This window comes from Pollicipes pollicipes, unplaced genomic scaffold (assembly GCF_011947565.3).
Source record: "Pollicipes pollicipes isolate AB1234 unplaced genomic scaffold, Ppol_2.1 Scaffold_3087;HRSCAF=3621_pilon_pilon_pilon, whole genome shotgun sequence".
Taxonomy (NCBI): Eukaryota; Metazoa; Arthropoda; class Thecostraca; order Pollicipedomorpha; family Pollicipedidae; genus Pollicipes; species Pollicipes pollicipes.
The window spans coordinates 18,411,579-18,432,242 of NW_023596225.1; the positions used below are offsets into that span (position 1 = coordinate 18,411,579).

General features: G+C 53.6%; 1 protein-coding gene across 2 annotated transcripts in view; it reads left to right on the plus strand.

Moving 5' to 3' along the window:
* LOC119089343 (cuticlin-1) overlaps positions 1 to 20,664 on the plus strand; it is a 58,333-nt gene that overhangs the window by 28,330 nt on the left and 9,339 nt on the right. Inside the window, exons 1-4 of one of the 2 annotated variants that reach the window (XM_037212012.1) lie at positions 8,502 to 8,743; positions 13,780 to 13,816; positions 15,538 to 15,755; positions 20,452 to 20,588. In XM_037212012.1, coding sequence (XP_037067907.1) covers positions 8,714 to 8,743; positions 13,780 to 13,816; positions 15,538 to 15,755; positions 20,452 to 20,588 — 422 coding nt within the window. In that variant the 5' untranslated portion in view covers positions 8,502 to 8,713. Of the gene's footprint in view, positions 1 to 8,501; positions 8,744 to 13,779; positions 13,817 to 15,537; positions 15,756 to 20,451; positions 20,589 to 20,664 lie in introns of those variants that run through there. The other variant, XM_037212013.1, reaches the window with a different exon arrangement.

The window sequence follows — 20,664 nt, forward strand, 5'->3', positions numbered from 1 at the left end:
TACCCACATGACTGTCTCAGGAGGACTGCAGTGTGGATGGCAAACCAACCGGACTGTGGCGCTTCGTCTTTGTGCGACAGTCGTCAAACGACCAGCGTGACCGCGCCTGCAGTGTGAAACGATGCGCGGTTGGACGGCATGAGGTGAACGACTGGCCGACTGTGAACGTTTTTAAAGGACTGGCGAGGTGGGCCGGCAGCCCACTGTGTGCCCGCTGATGCCCGACAAGGACAGCGTGCTCAAGCGGCCGATGCTCTCCGGCGCCGTCCGGGCCTGTCGGGCATTAGCTGCGTCCGAGGCCCGCCCAGTGTACCCAACTGTCGTACAACCCGTAAGCAAACCTCGCCTTCCTCGCCTCGTTGGCCGCCGGGGGCCGCGAGGCCCGGCTGGCAGATGTTTGGTGCCCCCCCCCCCCCCAAACTGACGCCATCGCTTACTGGCGCAGCAGCCAGCGCCGCAAAGCGTGGCCTTGCAGCGGTCTGTCCGGACCGGCCGCTGCGCAGCCCAGGAGGGCGTAGCCGCTGTGCAGTGCTGCTAGCATTAGTGTGCTACTCTACTTGGCGCGTCACAACAGGATGGCAGCTCTGGCCTATCGCAGCCGTGCGTGCAAACGTAACAGGTTGCGGTCGCTTCTTACTACCTCACGTAACCATTGCAGAGTGTCGCAATAAGAATGTTTGATTCGCGTATGTTCGGTCTCGACGAACTGTCTGTACGAATTTGGTCAAAATTATGGAAGGTTCCTGTAATATCGGATGGTCCCAATAACTAACAGCTTATTGAACAAATGATGTCAAATACTCTCAGTCGCCGGCATCACTGCCAAATGCGATTGGGTCCAGGCATTGACCCCGTCGCTGCAAACATCAATATAGTCATAACCACCGCCGCGTTGCACTCAGCGCGGGTGGGCTGAGGCACATCTGCAGACCTTGGACAGATGGCAGTCCGGTGAGACGACGGAGCAGCACGTTTCCGTGACGCTATCCGATGCAGCCGCCCTGTCACCAAGAGCTCTGCTGTCTCCGCCCTGTCATACGGAGCTCTGCTGTCTCCGCCCTGCCATATGGAGCTCTGCTGTCTCCGCCCTGTCGTACGGAGCTCTGCTGTCTCCGCCCTGTCATACGGAGCTCTGCGGTCTCCGTCCTGTCGTACGGAGCTGTGCTGTCTCGGCCCTGTCACCCGGGGCTCTGCTGTCTCCGCCCTGTCACCCGGGGCTCTGCTATCTTCGCCCTGTCACCCGGGGCTCTGCTGTCTCCGCCATGTCACCCTTGGCTCTGCTGTCTCCGTGCTGCCAGAAACGAAACAGGACAAGGCAAGCCGCCCAGCCACTGAGCGTCGTAATGTCCCGGGCCGGGTCGGGGTGCGCCGCCGCTGAGTAAATGCCCGCAATGGCCGCAATTGGCTGAGCCCAGTCACGAGCCATCCGCCGCGCCGGCGTGCCCCTGTGACGTCACCACAGCCCCGGAGACCGGCAGAATCATCATCAGCATTAGAGCTCCGGCCCCACGGTCGGAACGGCGCCAGGGGCGCGCGCAGTACGACGTTTCGGTGGGACGTCTCCGGGTCCGACGTCTGCGATCCGAATCAGACATTCGGATCGCAGGATATGCGATCACCGTGCGATATGCATTCAGAATCAGAGATTTGAAATGCATATCGCACGGTGCCGCGAGATCGGGAGTGATGGCTTCCGCTCCCGTCCTCTGGCTATGCCCATGAACAGCTGCATCTGGCCATACGGTGCAGGGTGTTGAAGACGGATGGGTCGGATTCCTGTAACAGACAGGGGCGCACCTAGAGAGCTGCGCCAGTGGGGAACGTCATGAAATTCGAAAGCACTCGAGGCATCCGCATAATTGCGATCACGTTGGTGTGCTTTAAAGACCAAGGCACCTCTGCCCGTTTTCGCAGTGCCCGCGCCGTCTCTGCACTGCCGTCGTCGCTGTCAGCGGGCGAGGTCTGTATGCGCCCTCACGAAAGACCAACGCGAATGTCCTGCCGGCGCGGCGGCGCCTGGGGTCACTGACCCCAGCGGGCGGCGCTGGCTGCAGCAGGGCCGGCTGGCGGGCGGCAAGCCTTTGAAGGCGCACCCACGGCCAGACACGCAGCGCGAGGGGAGTAGGGCAGGCGCCGTCGCCAGGCGTCGGGCTGCAACTGGCCATCGTCGGCGCACCGGGCCTGCGGTGCATGGTGGTGTGTTTCGCGGCTGTTTATGCACGCGGGGCGTCTCGGCCCCATGGCTGCCTGGGCGGGAGGGCGTAACCGTGGGCTTCATGCGTGTATGCCGTCAGGAAGTGGATTATCTTCTGTGGCTCCCTGGCTGATAATTGTCGCAAATGATGGTATGTCTACCGGTTAGACTAGACATGCGCCTATGTCACGGCTTCATAGATTTTCAGGAGCAGATGGATTTCCCAAAAGCTAGAAGGCCCAAAAAGCGTACAAAAAGCCGCAAGTTTAAAGCCCATTACTTCCATGAATTGTCGTACCTTTAATGTTGCACTTCCACTAGAAGTGCGAATGCCATGTTCCTCCTGGTTATCAGTTCATACGCCTATGGCGGCTTCCTCTTGAAGCAGGTGCGGAGTGACATTTACCCGCATATTTTGCCTAAAGGTATATTTTCGATCATGGTGCCGAGCTCCAAGAATGCATTCAAAACTTTTACTAGCTTCAGCTTTTAACCAATGCATGCCGAAGGAATCTGCTGTATTTTTGCATGATATGGGCTTTCACAAAAGACAGGTGCACAATATTGGCAACAATAAAGTGACAATATTAGAATAACTTGAATGATCCGTATGGGGTTCATTGAAGGCAGTCGGAGTGCGTAGTGATCATGGCGCACACCCCTCGAAAGCTGGAAGATCCCTCCATAAACTGCGTTTTTTGTGTTAATTTTTATCATGTTTCACTGGCCGATCTTTGCGGCAATGTCGTTGCCACTTTCGTCGTATTCATTATCATTTATATCTCAGATTCCAATCTCCAATGTTATCTGCTATTTGAAAATAGCATGTCCATGTGGCAAAAGGGGCAATCGAGTTTGGTCAAGCTGGTCGCTGCTCTCCCTCCGTGCCCTCCGTGCCTCAAATGTCCTTGCTACCGTTGAGGCAGCTTTAATGACATATCTGTGTAGAATTCATCGTCTCCCCCCGTTGCAAGAGCGAGGTCTTTTTCGAGGGCTGCCAACCGACAGCTCCATATTACCGAACCTGCATTATCGATGAAGATGGTGTGATGGGCTTAAAACATTTATTTTTCTTGGATGTTTAAGCATACATCTTTTCTCCCCTGGTGTTGCGTGGTCAGCTATGTTAAGTCGCTGGCCCAAGGCCGGTCAAATGTTACACTGTCGCACATGTACGCACGCTTCCACGAGCGCCACGGGGTGGTTTCCATGCACCTCGGAGTCAGGTGCGACTGAGAAGTGTGACCGGTTGCGGGGGGGGGGGGGCCCGCAGTAAAGGTCAAAGGTCTGTGCAGTCTCAGACACGGCGTCGCGTTTGCAATCGCGCAGCTGGAGGCTGCACACCGCGAACAAAGAAATGGAAACGCGAGCGCATCTCACATACGATTGGCCAGTCTCACGTGCAGTCAAACTGACGTGGTTTGACGATAGTGCATTTGGTATGGTCAGATGCTTCCAGCATCCAAGAAAGGCTTGGAGGGATCCTACATGGTTGCAACTGTTAAAAAATACATCTTTCGTAAGGGATCATTCTGCAGCTATTAGAAAGAGTATGTTGTTATCGCTGCAGGGATAAGACGACCAATTTCACGCCAATGTTGCAGCGGGATGGAATGTGTCGGTGGTAGTCATTACCAGAACACTACGATAAGGCCAAGGCGATAGAGCGATGTATGTACTTAAAGCTCAGCCGCATCCTCTGAAACAGTCATATGCTGTTTCAACGACCAACAAACGATACATGCCCGAAATTGAAAGTACTTTGAGAGAAACGCCTATGTTATATTTTCAAATGAAACACATAAGCAGACACCATCAGACAGAAATCAGCGGATTTCGGTTGTTTATCAGCCAATTGGCGGCCAGATAGACCGTGCTAAAGCAGCCCACCGTGGGGGTGCAGCCATATTTGACGCTACGTATGACAGCGCCAACTTACGGCAAAGCAAAACGTGAGACAAAACCTCGCATGCACTTGAACTGAACCTATGCGAAAATTTGCTACATATACAGCTGCCGCTTTTGATAAAATCGATAGCCCGGGACAACACCCCTGCTTCAACTAAATCTGTTCGTATGTGGTGATTCATGCGGTACCCTGGCCACCCTTAACGAAGGGCGCTCCGATCGTTCCTGACCCATATTTATCCAGATCCTGGCGGCCACGTATAGTCGTCCGATCAAAGCGCAGAGCCTTGCGCTTATTCCGCTGAGCGGCAGCTGCAGTCAGCCAGCGTGTTGGGGCATTTAAACCGGTTCTGCAGTGACGAGCGCTTGAGCCAGTCCCTAACTGATGGCCTGAGCTTATATCGCTTTCGGCTCGGTCCACCCACTTCTTGGAAAGGTTAGCGTAGGCACGAATATAGTGTGGTTAAATTGAAGTTGTTAAACTATGTTTACCGTATTACGATAAAGTTACCTATGAAATGGATGTGTGCACTTCGGAGTATCACTAGTACTCTCAAGCTACACTGCAAAATAGTAGTTTGCTGATATATGGTATTTATGACGTAATACTTTGCTTTTGTTTTATTTGACAATCAAGGGTCTTTTTCTCCCCTTTTTGTGACACAGACTAAGGTCGCAATTCTGGAACAGAATTAGACAGCAGTATTACCTATGGCGGAAAAGGCATTTGCATAAAATGCTATGATGAGTCTCAACACGAAGCGATTTGTGTGGCATAACTTATGATGCGTAACTAAGAGCAAGCAGTCCTTTACTTGTAATACATAGCTTGGAAATCTGGGTAATTTTTAGAAATATCCTGAGCAATTAAAAACGATCTGAGGGTCAAGACCATGCACACCAACAGCCCATTCTATCATACGTTTACGCGGTGTGAAATATTGACCTGCTTTCCGTGACACATGAATGACGTCGAAATGTTTACTTTTTGCCTAGTCAGGCGTGGATCTTCAGTTTCATAATGGTCGTAAATCGTGTTTTATTTATGACACATTCGTGTCTATTCTTGTTGCGGGTTGACCTTAAATCCGTTCTTACGACCGGTTAGCTAACAGACACCTGCGATTTACCTTTTTGCATTCCATCATAGCCTAAAGCTTTGTCGCTAGCTCGCTTTCTTACTCCTTCCACCTGCCTCTCCTCGTTTTCTCTCGTTCCTTCCTCGCCGAGTCTTCTCCTTCCGTCCACTTTCCTCTGTCTCCATCCGTTTCTCTTTCATTCTCTCTCTCTCTCTCTCTCTCTCTCTCTCTCTCTCTCTCTCTCCTCTCTCTCTCTCTCTCTCTCTCTCTCTCTCTCTCTCTCTCTCTCTCTCTCTCTCTCTCTCTCTCTCTCTCTCTCTCTCTCTCTCTCTCTCTCTCTCTCTCTCTCTCTCTCTCTCTCTCTCTCTCTCTCTCTCTCTCTTTCTCTCTCTGTATCTTTTTTTCTCTCTCTCTCTCACTCTCTCTCTCTCCCACTCTGTCCTAGCTGTGCACGACTAACACCAAGTTGCAGGGATTCACATGGTGAAATCCTACGTTGAGTAAATTTTAGCAGACACTCTAAGTATCTTAAACTTGAAAGCAAGGTATGCACCTAAAGTGCATCCACTCAAATTTGGACACATCATACGCAGAAACGTGGGGCAGTGCTTGGGCGCGTTCGGAACCCTCCATACTAGCAGTCCCACACTCCCCATACCGTTTCACATCCCGATCAGGACACGAGTCTGCCGTAATTTCGGCCCGCCGCCAATTCGGCCGCCGAAGCCCACGCCCACGATCCGCCTGCGTGACCCCTGACCTCAGTTGACCCAGGGGTGGCACTGTCGCCGGCCGGGGCCCGAGGGCTGGCGACCCGCGCTGGACTGCCTGCCGCCAGCGCGTAACGATCGTTATTAGGCGGGCGGAGGGCCGGAGGTCATGATAGGCATGAGGAAGTGCCGGTGTTCCTTACCGGAGCGGTGCAACGGCCGGGCGTTACGGGTGGGTCGGCCGATCACCCCGGCCGCCGCGCGCGCCGCGAACAAACACCGACGCCCACCGAGGGCTGGCCATGCCGAGCTTCAGGTGCTTCGACATCTGGGGTGTTTGTGAATGCGAGCTCTGAGAGGAATCTAGTGTCTTCTAAATGCATTGTGAATTCGTCATAATTGGAGCTAGATGCTTAAAGGCGACGTTTTGATGTCATTACTTAAGCGACATTTTAGCGCTGTGATTAAGTCCAGTTGTGAAATCCTATAGCCTCATCATCAGACACCTATTGAGGCTGGTCCGCAAATGAAAGATAGCGTCAATCGCTTAGTGCGATATTCTTTCGTAAATATTTGGTTCTTGCTTTCATCTATTCCGTGCGAAAGTATCTATCACCAAATATTTGCTCGAATCAATTTTGAGCAGAATGTAACCCGCCTGATGCATGTAACACGTTCGAAAACGCATCGCCGACTGAGCGTTGCCCCGGTACCCGGTTAGGAAATACCCCGGTACCACCCAGGGTATTTCGCGAACGGCGACCGCATGGAGTTGAAAATAATGTTCCTATTTCCCCTGACCTATCCATCGGATCGGACGAATTGAATGGCAACCATCAGCCTATGCATTCTGATCTAGGTTATACTGACAGATTTCATATGGTCGATGACGTCACAAATTATGTGAGGCTTAAACGCATTAAAAAAAAAAATATTGAGGGTTCGGGTTGTCTAGCACCCGTAAGAACAACCATTGGGCCTTACGACCGACACCGAACGAAAGAGAATGTTAGTGCACTTTGGAAGTATTGCTAGTGAAGGTCAAAGTTAAAGGTCAGATAAGATCAAACAGTACCAAGCATACTTAGCTAATGCTTCCAGTTGCATGACTTATGATGATATGATGACGCGGCCAAAAGTCATCAGGTTGTAAAATGCTAATTTTACTTGCCTTTTTAGCGCAATAGTGTGACATAAACCATTTGGGCTCGATACCCAAGACAGGTTCATGCGGCCTTTGATGGTGACCAGGAGTGACCTAGTGTCGTAAGACGGACTACAACAGGCACTCAGTCAAGCTAGTCAGTGCATTAAGCGAATCTAAAACAAGGCAAGAAATTTAAAATTCGTATAGAGAAGGGTATACTAATCACGCAGATATTTAGTAATAACGCTATGTCATCGTGACTTTTCCTAGCTCTGCAAGAATATTTTTACAAGAATGCGTCAGCTGAACACAAAAGCAGTAATACACATTTGAAAGATCGGTCTGGTAGGGCCTGCAAGGTGTTCCAGGAAATCGGAGGCGTGCAAGGTACTTTAACCCACTGGCGTTCGTCGGTGATGTACCATCTTCAGCGAGCAGCTAGAGGGGTCCGAAGTTTGCTTTATCAGATAGCCAGGATCTAGGTATCTGTGCGCATTTGGACACGAAGCTTTCTACGTCATGAGAAAGACTGGGAATAACAAGGACGCATTCTAGGAAGACTGCAACGCTGAGACGTACAATATCTGGAGACTGCAATGCACAAAGGTCCTGAAGGTTCGGCAAACGCACTCTTAAAGCTCTATTTCTGTTTATGTTGTGATAGTCTCAGGCAAAGCGTAGAATTTGAAGGAGTCCTTTTTCTTTTTGTGTTCTCTCTCCCCTTTGCTCTTTTATTATTGTTATCGTTTAGACCCGTTAGGACATATTTAGAAATCCGGAGTCGGGAAACAGACAACGCATGCAACACCACTGCACTCGCGGCAGACGACGAGGCGTTCTTCTAAGATAGGCATGGCACCCGTCCATGGGCCAGTGCTTTAGCACAGAGCCTCATGGCTCAGCAGTAGGCAGAAAAAACTATTCTTGCATCTGTGGAATGTGGCCATGACGTGCACAGCGCAGGCGGCGGCTATGGCCTTTGTCTTCTTGATGCAGGCAATGCAGCTTTCGGCCTCTTGATGTACGTCACGAACTCAAGGCAGATGCGTGCATGTGGTAGCAGGTGTTCGTGCGGAACATGATTCTGCATGAGAACCTTGACTTGCATGAGAGCCCTGCGTAAGAGTCTGCCTAGATAAACTGCACATGGAGATGCCCTGTCAGAGAACAAGGATCGTGTATTTGAGGAATCCATGCCAGGTCTTCGGATATTGGCCCTGCATGCCAACAACTTCACCTGGTCCAAAGGCGCGCTCAGGAAAAACTGGCACGACCTGGTCACCAGACGACACTCCGAACAAATCAAAACTCTCATTCCCTGACAGCTCCACCATCCGTGCACCCGCCTACCACTGCCCGTGCGAGCCCCCTCACCTGCCGGCCTGGCGCCGCCCCTGCCAGCATCATCTGCCGCACCGTGGCCTCCGCCGGCCGCCGCTTTTGCTTTCACCGGGCGGCGGCAGCGGCGGCGGCGGCCGCTCAGTCGACAGGGGGAAGGCGCAACGCTGGCCGGTGCGTCTCTCCTCACAACACCAGCGACCGGGGGTCTGCAGTGCCGCACGTGGACCGGTGGAACGGCGATACAGAGCGCGGTGGTGGCTCCTGGGTGACGCACGGGCACGCTACCAAAGGCCCGAGTGGACCAAGGATTAACTAGCCCGCTCCGCGGAGCACGATGAGGACCGCGCTGGATGCAATAGCCCTGGTAAGGCCCGCACCGTCGATGCGGCGTGGTCACAGCTGAGAACTGTGTGATGATCTGCTGTAAATACCCGCAGCTTTTGGCCACCGAAGCTCGTGTAAGGTCTGAGCCGTCGCTCAATTCAGTCATCTCTGCATCTGCGAAGGACGCCCACGTTAAGTGTGAGGTTGATCTCCCGACGCGTGAGATGAATGGAGCCGCGCGGCGCCTGCCCTGCGCGCGGCCTTACACCACCCGTGCACGCTCTCGAGACGTTACGCCACGGCCTCTGTCGTAAGAGGCCGGACGCGTGCCGCGGACTCGGCACGTCTCTCCGGCCATCAGCGCCAACAAAAGTGAAACTTCCCCCGGCGGCGGGCGGCCTGTTTCGCGACGCTCCGACGGCGTGCGGGGGCCACCCGACCGTGGACACTCCGGGTGTGCTGTATGGTGTTCTGTGGACCGCTTCGGCGGACGTCGGCGCGCGCTGTGGACCGACCGCTTCGACCGACGCCGACGCGCGCTATGGACATCTAGCGTACACTCTGTGGATGGTTGACGGATGATCGGTGGGGCTTGGAAATGTTCGGGTGGGTTTTTGCGCATGCCCAGCGGACACTTGCTAGGAGATCGGATGACAAACCCGGCCCGCGTTCAGCAGGTATTTAAAGTGCGCCCCTCATACATCCCGTCCACTTTCCGCCAGCGTTGCGCGGAAGTCTGGCTCGTCCTTTGGTGAACTATGACAGCCATTCTGCAGCCATTCCGCAGTTATTTACGACGCTCCGCGAGCGTTTCTCGGACATTTTGCGGACGTTTCGTGAGCGACCTGCCACCCTTCGGCAACATCCTGTTGCGGAGGCGTGCACGGCACCAGCGCCAGTCGCCGCCCCGGTAACCTTGGAGCGCTCCAAGCAGCCCGCCTACGGTTCTGGCCGGACCGGGGCCGGCCGCGGCGGCGGCGGCGGCGGGCACAGATGGTCACTATCCAGAGAAAAACGGACGGACGGAAGGTGGTGATGCGGTGGCCTGTGTGGTCATGCCGGAGGTCGGAGGATGCTCGTGCGGGTTGGGGGTGGCTTCAGATGCAGACCTCCCTGCTGTTGGTGTGCGAGGTCAGGCCCGTCGGGGTCAGGTCACAGCCGTTACAGGAATGACCTTAGAAGAAGCTATTAGTTTGGAATGTTGTGTTCCTTGGAGGACAGCTGACATCGCTAGCAAATCCCGTGGTTCAGCTTCGCCTCGTTGGTGTTGGTGTTCTGCACTGATGCCATAAGCTCGAATGAGTTCTCGTTCTTGTAGAAATAATGTTTTTTTCCGAGATTTCAGTCGGCCACAAAGCTTGACAGCCTATGTCGCGGCTCGAGGCCTGGGGGTGTTTGGCTGAGATATCCCCTTTTGCTAACGTGGATGTATGCAGATGATTCACATAAGCTTACGTCATATTTCTGTCTTTCCACACGATGCAACACAGCATTGGAAAGAGCAGCTGGTTCTTTATGTCTTAGTCTATCATCATTCTCCGAAAAAGTTTAATAATCCGCGCAAGAAACGAACCAAATTCACTTAACGTGTGCGCTGCGGTTACAAACTCCTTACTAATGCACTGAACAGCTGCACTGCTGAATGCGCCTTCAGGCATCCGCGAACTGTTCGGTTCAAGCTTCAATACCACTTTGGAGTTATGTCAACAAAAATTACCCCCGCTGTTGGTGAGAAAATGTGTGGTATGGCTGCATTATTCCCACCATACGAAACCTGTAAAGAAACCAAACGCGGCATACTCCTCGCGCCACGGGGTCATCTTCTCCAAACTCATATTGACCACAGCGTAGTAACCACTTGCTGAGGCGATCAACCTCAGGTGTTCCTCCGTTACAGCAGGACGCGCCAGTTGCAGACTCGCCGGAGGGCGATGTTTTGCATCGTTTTTAGTGCTCCACCAGAGAGAGAGGGAGAGATCTGACTGATCTCTGCTCATGTTGCAATTCAGACAAGGCCGTGGCGCGGGTATGTCAGCGCTAGCCCATCCTGCGGAACAGATCGTCAATCCAATCGTCATGCCCTTTCTTGGCTCTCGATGTCGGCCTTATTGCAACAGAAGCGCCCGTTTCTCAATAATCGGCCTGATTCAGTACAACAGGGAGTGAAGGGTGTATGCATTGCATCCGCTGTTGGCATTCATAATATGCTCCGGTACGCTTGCTTCAGACCGTTTACCATTGACATGTCTACATTGCCGGTAGATCACATGTTCCAGCTGTTTTCACGGCCTCTGCCGGGGCCAGTGACATTACCGTGACTCCATGGCGTTGGCTCTTTATCACCTGTTTTATGGTAACTGCAAAGGTCAACTGCAGCCACCTATACCTCCGCCCAGTGTGGTGTTCAAGGCGTCCAACTTCATACACCCAAGCTTAAAATATGCATGTGCATTTCCGCAATCAAGTATGCTAGTTAATCACGTATAGCCAAATAGCAAGCGGATGTTTATTGTTCACCAATAGGAGATGGTGAAAAGAAGGCCATGCTGTCATTCCAGCCTTTTGAAGGGGCTTACGTAAGCTGGCTCCTCTCCTTCACAACGCAGTGCCTATGATTCTTGAGATGATGATAGCTGGCGGCTATCGAATGCTGTAAGGCAAGGAGGGCACCACCCAGCACACCACATCAAAGCGCTCAGTTAACGGTGCAAACTGGGACAGGATGCATTAGCACGTATTTCACAGCAAAACTTTCCCAAAAGGCGACCTGGCCGCACAGACATGGGCACCGACCATTTGTGACGATTGCATGCCGAAGTTTTCAGCCCACTCCGCGGCCTGGCCAGGAAAGTAGCGGCGTTATGCCCACCCGGCCGGCTCGTTTTTGACCCTCTCCCCTCCATGTTCAGCCGATTCCTCCCACGCGCGGTCCGCCGGGCTCCCTCGGACACGTTAGCCTTGCGAAGCCTGACGCCATGAGCGGACGGGCGGGCCCAGAACATGGCAGCGAGGGCGGGGCCGCCGCCCGACGGAGCTGGAGCGGGTGCAGGCGTCCCGCTCCTTATCTCCGGACGGCGGGGGGCGCCGCTGACGTCACTGGTGTGAGATCTGCGCTGGGGTCGGGACGGGGATCCGACACGGGGCGACTGGTGGGCGCAGCGAGGACCTGGAGCCGCTCAGCCCGCCGCGCGGAGCGAGCGGGCAGTGGGCGGAGGCTGGCCCTGGGCCGCCCACTGACGCATCAAGGTCTCGAGGTCCTTCCAACTGCCGCGCCGGGCAGGCCCTCCCTGGTTATGGCAGTCGTCACCCTCGCAGCCGCACAAGCTGATGCGGTGGTGACCCGGGTACTGGCCTACAGCCACACAAACCAATGTAGCGGTGACCGGGCGCCTGGCTGCAGCCATGCAAACCAGTGAAATGGTAACCGGGGACCGTACTATAGCCACACACACCAATGTAGCGGCGACCGAGCGCCGGGCTACAGCCACAGAAAGCAATGTAGTGGTGACCGGACGCCGGACTACAGCCATACAAACCAGTGAATTGGTAACCGGGGACCGGACTATAGCCACACACACCAATGTGGTGGTAACCGGGCGCCGGACTATAGCCACTGATAATGTAGTGGTGACCAGGCGCCGGACCACACCGAGATCCAACACACTATCGCTCTCAATCATGGCCCTGTTTCGTCGTGGGCAGCGTGTGAAGAAATGACCGGTCAGCCCACTGTCTGCGGTGCCAGCGCTCTCCGGCGACCTTCAGTGGCGTGACTGGCGGTAACGGGCTGACTCCTCCGCAGAGGGATCAACAGCACCTCGGCGACATGGCGGATCAGTCTGCCAGATCACTTCAATGCATTCCGCGCTTCATGAGGAAAAAATGGACATGCATTTCCGCGCGTGTTTGCTGCTCAATTGACCCAAGACCGATCCTGCGTGAAACATAATCTCCGGTCAGGCATCATCTCATGGCTCAAGACTCTTTTTTAATTGCCATGGCAACTGCCAGCCACCCTATGACAGTCAAACCTGCCGTAAGCTGCCCAATCTTTCCTGGTACATGCAAACAAAACCTGCTTGCGGCGAAACGGCCGCACGCTTAGCACTACGCGACAGCACTCCGACGAACTAGCGGTGACCGGCGCGCTTGGACGTGCCAGACTTCGCCACGCTTTGAGAATACCGTGACCGCGCTCGGTCACCGTCCACACTCGTCACAGACCGGCGGTGACCGGTGCGTTGGGACGTGCCAGCCTTCCTCACGCTTTTGGGTCGGTGATTGCGCTCGGTCAACGTCCACGCTCGTCACAGACCGGCGGTGACCGGCGCGGAGGAATGCGCGAGCTTCCGCACGCTTTCGGGGTACGGTGACTGCGCTCGGTCACCACACGCGTTCGTGACAGCCCGGCGGTGACCGGCGCGCTGGGACGTGCTAGCCTTCCCCACGCTTTCTGGGTACGGTGACTGCGTTCGGTGGCCGTGCGCGTTCGTGACAGACCGGCAGTGATCGGCTCGCAGGTACGTGCCAGCCTTCCCCACGCTTTATGGGTATGGTGACCACGCTCTCGGTGACCGCGCGCGTTCGTGACAGACCGGCGGTGACCCGCTCGTGTGGACGTGAAAATGACGACACCGTTATCGTGACGCCGCTCGCGCCAATCCCTGGCTGCCGAGGCCACCGGATCACCAGGCGTGACGTCACTACAGCCCCCACGGAAAGATGCCCTTCAAGGTGACATGCAGGCACGGCAGGGAGGCGAAAAAGAGAGCGGGTTTGGTGGTATCAGCGGTATCTGTATGGCGCGCAAGGAGCCTGGCGAGGATGGGTGTATTATTGTCGACTGGGCGAGTGTTATCGTTACAGTTTCACGCGCGGTGATAACACAAAGGCTGCAAGTGGGCAATCGATGAGACAAACAACGTTTTAACCATGTTTTATGGGGGTTTCTCACCAAGTAACGTAAACGCGTGAGGAGCTCAGCGCTGGCCAGCTATATGGGCCCGTAATCCATGGGGAGCCGTGCTCTCCGTGCAAGTGACGCATCACGTCTAACCCCTGTTTTTTTCGTTTCAGGTGCTAGCCGTTACCGGCTTGGTAACCGGCCAGAAACGTAAGTCCCTCTGCGCAGTTCGCATGGTGTCCCATGGCTGTGGTGCTGCCGGACCCCCCCCCCCCCTTCCCCCACCATAACGGTCTGGGGCTGACGCCATAACTCACTGGTGTGACTGAAGCGTTCGCAGACTGACTGAGAGGCGTCAGACGGACGCCGTACACGCTGTTGTGAATGGATGCTTGCTTGATGTTTGAAGGGACTTGTGCAGCGTCACGGCCTCTCCACATCGCCGTGTCTGCTACGGACGCTCGTCAATACAATGGGATATTACAACATTGCATGCTAGCAAATATCAATGGTTCAAAGCATTGAAGTGTCAACGGAAACGTGTTAGGCCGGAATGAGATGGAAGGTCATGGACATGAATCCAATAATAGTGTCTGGAATGTAACTGCTAATTAACCATAAAGACACTGATTGTTCATGGATACTTTCCATATAGCGCAAAATAAAAGCGTTAGCGAAAGTATGTCGATGCCAGTATGTTCGGCATTCGTCAAAAACCTTGACCTACTGAATGCGTTTGACATTAGAACACGCACATTTCCGTATATGCAGCATGCGTGGCACTGGCAGCAAGAAATGCCAGAATATTACGCACTGGTATGTGCACGCATGGGTGGCGCCCTCCATGTCAGTCAACTAGCCAGGGCCGGTTATCGCAGTCATCAAAACGTCATCAGGGGCGGCTCATTAATTTATCAAGTAGATAGCTGATGTGGTATGCGGGCCAGCGCATGTTTCCGCTCTATGTATTGGAACAATTGCGTGCCTGGCCTGCGCGATAGCGCATCCTTTGGTGCGAGTAGGTGATGGTGGCCTAAGGGATTTGAACGGGTTTTCGCTGGACAGCATTACCGTTTCGTTATCATGCTGGACAGACTTGTATTCAACTCGATTTTGGTTTTTTTGGCCAGCTGGGGCCGGCTCACAAATTTTGTAAACCGATCCACCTCATGACTCAGAGCCGTTCTGATTTTTTTGTCCAGCTCTCAACTCAGCTGTTCAGCTGACTCAGGTCTATAGAAATTCAGGATTTCCGTGCGATCTAATATCCTCTGGTTCCTGGCTGCGATTTGGAAAGCTTTCAGTCAGGATCAATAGCATTATAATTGCTGCTTAGAACTTACAGCAACAAAGCTCGTGCTGATTTTGCAAAACAACTCTATAACTGATGCTGCTTGCTTTTTATTTCAACACTGAAATGGTCTGTTAATTTGTCTGGAGTGTGCTGCGCTTCCTCAAGGTACCATGTTACGCTGAGCTATATTGCTCACTGACACGACGCTGTTAGAAATGGCCATGACCGGCTCACGATTCAGCCCATGTAATTTACGAATGACGCGATTCAGCTCAGGGCTCAAAACGGCATTTTCCCTTACGCGCCGGCTCAGCTCGCGGCTCATCGCAAAACGATTGACTCGTGAGTCAATTCACGACTCAGCTCGAGTCGACCACAAGCCTGATGTTGACGCAACCTATTGTTCCACCGAATCCCACGAACCCACGACCCACGAAGCAAACCCACAAACCCACGAAACAAACCCACAAATCCACAAAACCCAGATTTGTTATATAAAGAGCATCCATTAAACTACCACCAGTTCAACGTTTTTTTAAAGCTGTTCAATGATTTAGAGCATTCTGATGAAGGGAGATGAAATCTTAGGCTACGTCCAATTCGTTTTGATTTCACGTAACGCTGTTCCCACTTTCAGCACCACTCGCTGTGAAGAGTCCCGTGCAAGACATTCGAATAGAATGCAACAGCAACGACATCGTCGTCTCAATCTTCACCATCACCGACTTCAACGGCATGGTTTACCCCAAAGGCCTGTCCAAGAACTCCACCTGCATGTCTGAGTTCATCAGGCAGGAGTCGCCGGTCCAATACAAACTGTCCCTGCGGAACTGCAACACCATGGGCGTCTTGCAGGTAAGTCACGGGAGCGAAGCATGGGCCACTCGTGACATCGATGTCACTCGTCGTTCGGGTCAGCAGCGACTCGGACGGCTTGCGTGATTACTGTGATTAGTAACCCTGGGTTACGGCCGAACAGCCGTAATCCACCAAATCCGTCAAAGCTTCGTCGACGTTTTCAAGTATTTGCAAATGTCGAGGTAAAATACGCCTACTGATCACCTGTTTGTTCAGTGTAGCGCGACTACAATTCCCAGCCGCAGCCTTGGTGGGGGGCTAAGCTCCGCAAAATGACGGTGCGACTAGCTTTTCGCTTCAAATGGCAGACTTGCTTGCAACAACACAACGAGAATGTTCCCCATGCGGTTATGTCTAACGCAGCGTAACAAAATGAGCCTGGTCTTTTCCCGCAATGCCATGCTTACCCGTTTATTGGCCTTTCTGGGAACACACCTTTGCTAATTAACTGAAATATCTTCACGCAGCTCCATGAGGTCAACTGCCTCGCTGGACCTCCACAGTATCTGGACGATGCATGGGTGGACGAGGCACGGCTAACTAGCGATACGACACGAGTGATGAATTTTATCCCCACTTCCGCGCATTTACAACCATCAGGATACTTCAGGCGGAGAAATATTCACTTGCATCCAACCACGTTTACGAGTTTACAACCTCTCTTGAACTGGGAAGTTGGCTCGAGGCGTAACTATTACGACCTCAGTTCAACGTACGTCGCGGCGCGCTCCCGTACCGGCGCGTCTCTAATTAGCTCACCGGCCAAATCGACGCCGCACAGTCCGCACACCAGCCGCCGCCGCCGCCTTTGAGGTTGAGAGAGAATGAATAAAGCACATCAAGCCGCAGTTAGCAGCGATATTCCGCGGGGCCGACGGCCCGCGCTGGGAAAGACTTCCACTCTCACCGAGCGCCCAGCGGAAGTCGGCACGACTTCGGCACCGTCACTTTCACGCGGCCGGGCCGGCGGGAGTCCGCTGCTGCGAGGATTTCTCCCGGGCGGCGGCTTTCGGCGCTCTTGCCGTTCCTCGGAATAGCTTACATACTCGTCAGGATAACTCAAACAGCTCCTCAGGATGGCTCGCAACTCCTTAGGATAGCCCACGCAACTCCTCAGGATAGCCCACGCAGCACCTCAGGATAGCCCACGCAGCATCTCAGGATAGCCCACACAACACCTTAGGATAGCCCACGCAGCACCTCAGGATAGCCCACACAACACCCAGGATAGCCCACACAACATCTTAGGATAGCCCACGCAGCACCTCAGGATAGCCCACACGGCACTTCAGGATAGCACACGCAACACCTTAGGATAGCCCATACAGCTCCTCAGGATAGCCCACGCAACGCCCCAGGATAGCCCACGCAACACCTCAGGATAGCCCGCGCAACACCTCAGGATAGCCCACGCAACACCTCAGGATAGCCCACACAACACCTCAGGATAGCCCACACAGCTCCTCAGGGCAGCATGGCAGCGTTGCAAGAAGTACCAGACAGCCTCTCAGGGCACGCCGACCGGGCGAGGCGGGTTGTCAGAGCCGGCTTGCCTGCTGGAATGCTGCATCCAGCTGCATGTGGACTGGGCCTGTCTGTCCGTATGCTGCTGCTCGGGTGGGTGCGGCGCCACGGCTCAAACCAGTCGGCTGATGGTATCACCTCGCAGTCTGACCTCATATGACCTGTACCTGACCCGACCGAGGCCGCCTCTGAGCTGGACGGAAGCCAGAGACATGCAGCACCAGGGAGCCGGCTTGGAGGCCACGATACAAGAAACGAGATTTGTCCAACACTTGCGTTTCTTCCGTGGTAGTTTTGAACACTTGTCAGGGAGGTCTAAATAGACCACAAGGGTCCTCCACATAGCCCTAGGTGGCCTGATAGTTTCTTGGAATAGGACTGGGCCGTTTGAGCTTCACAGCCGGATTAGAGTGAGCCGGGCGGACCAGAAACATTCTTACAACAGGCTTGGGAAAGTTCTGTCTTGAGATTCCCTCACTAGGTATCTGATGTATCCTGAACGCCATCCACCTTGTCATCCTATCAGATAGGTATGTCGATTTTAACTATTTTGCGAGGGGTTCGACTCCTTCTGTGCTGACCTGGTCCTTCTCCCCAATGATAGTTTGGACCCCAAAAGTATTGTTAGGATATGTCAAAATTTATGAATTGAGCACTAGTTGATAAATCATGCAAAATAAAAAAGAAAAATGTCATTTGGCAAAATAAAGTCGGGCAAATCTATTGACAACATACATTTGGGGATGTTAGGTTGTCGGATCTTCAGCCCGCGCGCCAGTCGATTAGTTACATAATTTGACGCACCTTTTCTCTGGCCTTCCCACCGGCACTCCCCTGTCCAGGAATGAGCATCAGCCCTGCCCGCCGCCGACTGACTCCTTCACGAGCATCCGGACCGAGTCACGACCCCTGTATACCAACCGGTCGCTTCCGCCACCCTCCAGTCAGCGGCCATGACCCGCGGGTCAAACCCACCGACAGGGCAAGGGTGAGCTGCGGAGGCGTGACGTCATGGAAAACGAGCCGAGCGATGACCTCACTCAGGAATGCTCGCCACAAGCCCGATGTACCCACTGCGCTCAGTAGCCCCCCCACCTCTCCCTCTACCAACAGAGAGAGCATCCTCCTCCAGGGGAGTCCTTGGACACTGGCACAGGCACTGTCCTCTCGCTCAACAGCCGCCGCTCCCTCCTCTCGCTCAGTGGTCGCCGCTCCCTCCTCTCGCTCAGTAGACGCCGCTATCTCCTCTCGCTCAGTAGTCGCCGCTCTCTCCACAGTATCAGCTGCCCTAGCGGCCAGGTAGTCCCTGGGCTTTCGTGCTCGTTCGCGCTTTCTAGCTTTCGACGAGTGCATTGACACACGCCTGCTTCGAACGGCGAGAGTGCGCCGATGTTATTTGATGCAGTAACGGAATCAGCTCAGTTAACTCGGGCTGAAAAGCTCGTCTGAGCAGCCCCGGCCGATTGCTAATCATGGGTCAACTCGACTGATCGCTGACCGTGGGTTTGCCGAGTTGATTAAGTAGGTTTTATTGATAGGCGTAAAGTTAAGTCAGGAGCGTTTTCAATCATAAGTTAATGTTCTATAGCTCATTACAATAAATACATGTCCGGACCCCCACCATGAATGGTCTTTTTACGTTCCTTTTTATGCCTCGTTTTACGCCAACTAAGATGCCATGAACGCGTAGATCTGGCACTGCACCTGCCACACCAGACATGAACCGCTTTTTTGCGGGTGGCTCAGTTTTTAACGAATCCAATCGGTCTGTCGGTCAGTTGCCACAACAAGCGACTGTCGCGTGCCGTGTGTGGCATGACGAAAAGAAGCAGGTGCGTGTCGCAAGGCCTCGTACGTAAACGGCTCTGTGAACGTTGCGACAGCTAACCCGGCAAAACCCAGAGCTGCGCACAACACAGGTGTGTTGACGATCTGCTGTGGGCCGGGATTGCTGCGGGAGCACTTCAGCCGTTCTGTTGCAGAGGTTTCTCCTGCGTCGTGCCACCATGTGCATCCTCAAAGTTGCCTGCTCTGTTGTTAGTTTGACACTGGGGCTTAGTAAGCCAGTGCTGCATGACCCGCTGCAGCAACTTTCTCTGCTGCATTATACCCAATGCGCCTGCCGCATCAGTGAACAGGTGCTGGTGAGCTGGGCGCCGGCCAATGGGGAGTGGCGGCTACCTGAGGTCACACCGGCTGATATGGGCCCACTTACATGGCCCAGTAACGGTCCAGGCTGCGGACAGCGCTGCGTAGTGCTGAACCTGACTGGATTTTCAGTACTCTTTGGTAGAAACCATTCCTAGCTCTAAAATGGATTTGGCTGTCCAAAACATCGTTGTGAGTAAAAAGTTTGAAAGATGAAATATTATCGCACGCTGCGACAATGTTGGTCTCAGGCACACGCGCACGCTTCGCACGCTTCAGACAGTGCTGGCCTCAGCGTGGCCGAATGGGACGCGAGCACCTACCTGTTGCTGTTTCCACCACTGTGACCACTTTTTATCTAGAAAGGTGCTGCCGGCTACATGCCAACAAAGCCGCACTATTTCTGATGTTTGGGATTCAGAGGGGTTCAAGTACGCTGTTTGGAATCAGATATTTTCAACTCGTTCTGGGACAAATGGGGGAGCTTTTTCGTTGGGCCAAAATCCTACACCTTGCTGCCTCATCATTTTTCATCTCACACGTTTTGCTACATCTAACCATCTGATGAGATTCATATCTGTCCACCAACCGATTATGTCCATGCTCTTGCCCATATGCATTACGAACAGTGTGCAAATTTTCACACATGTGTGTTTCTTATGGATGATTCGTTATGCGACAAACAAATTACCTAAGCACTTCCACTTTCCTTCGGCTTTGAGTCTCAGGTGATCCATAAAAAGTGCGGTTTGGAAGTCACCAACAGTTCTCCGGGAATTCTTCATAATTGTAATTCACAATTCTAACGGACAATTCTTCGAATACCCTCATGAAGTTTTCCGTCATTTATCGACATGCCGGAAATGTAGTAAACAATCGTGGCTGCTATATCGTAACGGTGCCACAATGGGTAGTCATTTCTTTAGCTACCCCACATGCCTCTCATTTCCTTGGTCTATCCAGTCGCCGCGGTCGCGCGTCGCCTTGTCAGACTCTAACCGGCCAGTTTCCGCTTCCTCAGGAGGACGGCATCGAGTACTTCAACACGATCGTCGTGCAGCCGCACAGGAGGCTGGTCACCAACCAGGGCCGCGGCTACCACATCCGCTGCAAATACCAGACCAGGGACAAGGCCATCAACAACACGCTCGCCGTCAGGTGAGGCGTCATCAGGCCCTGGGCGTGGGATGGCTGTGCCATGTCCTCCAGGTGCGACTTCACTGACTCATGTGCC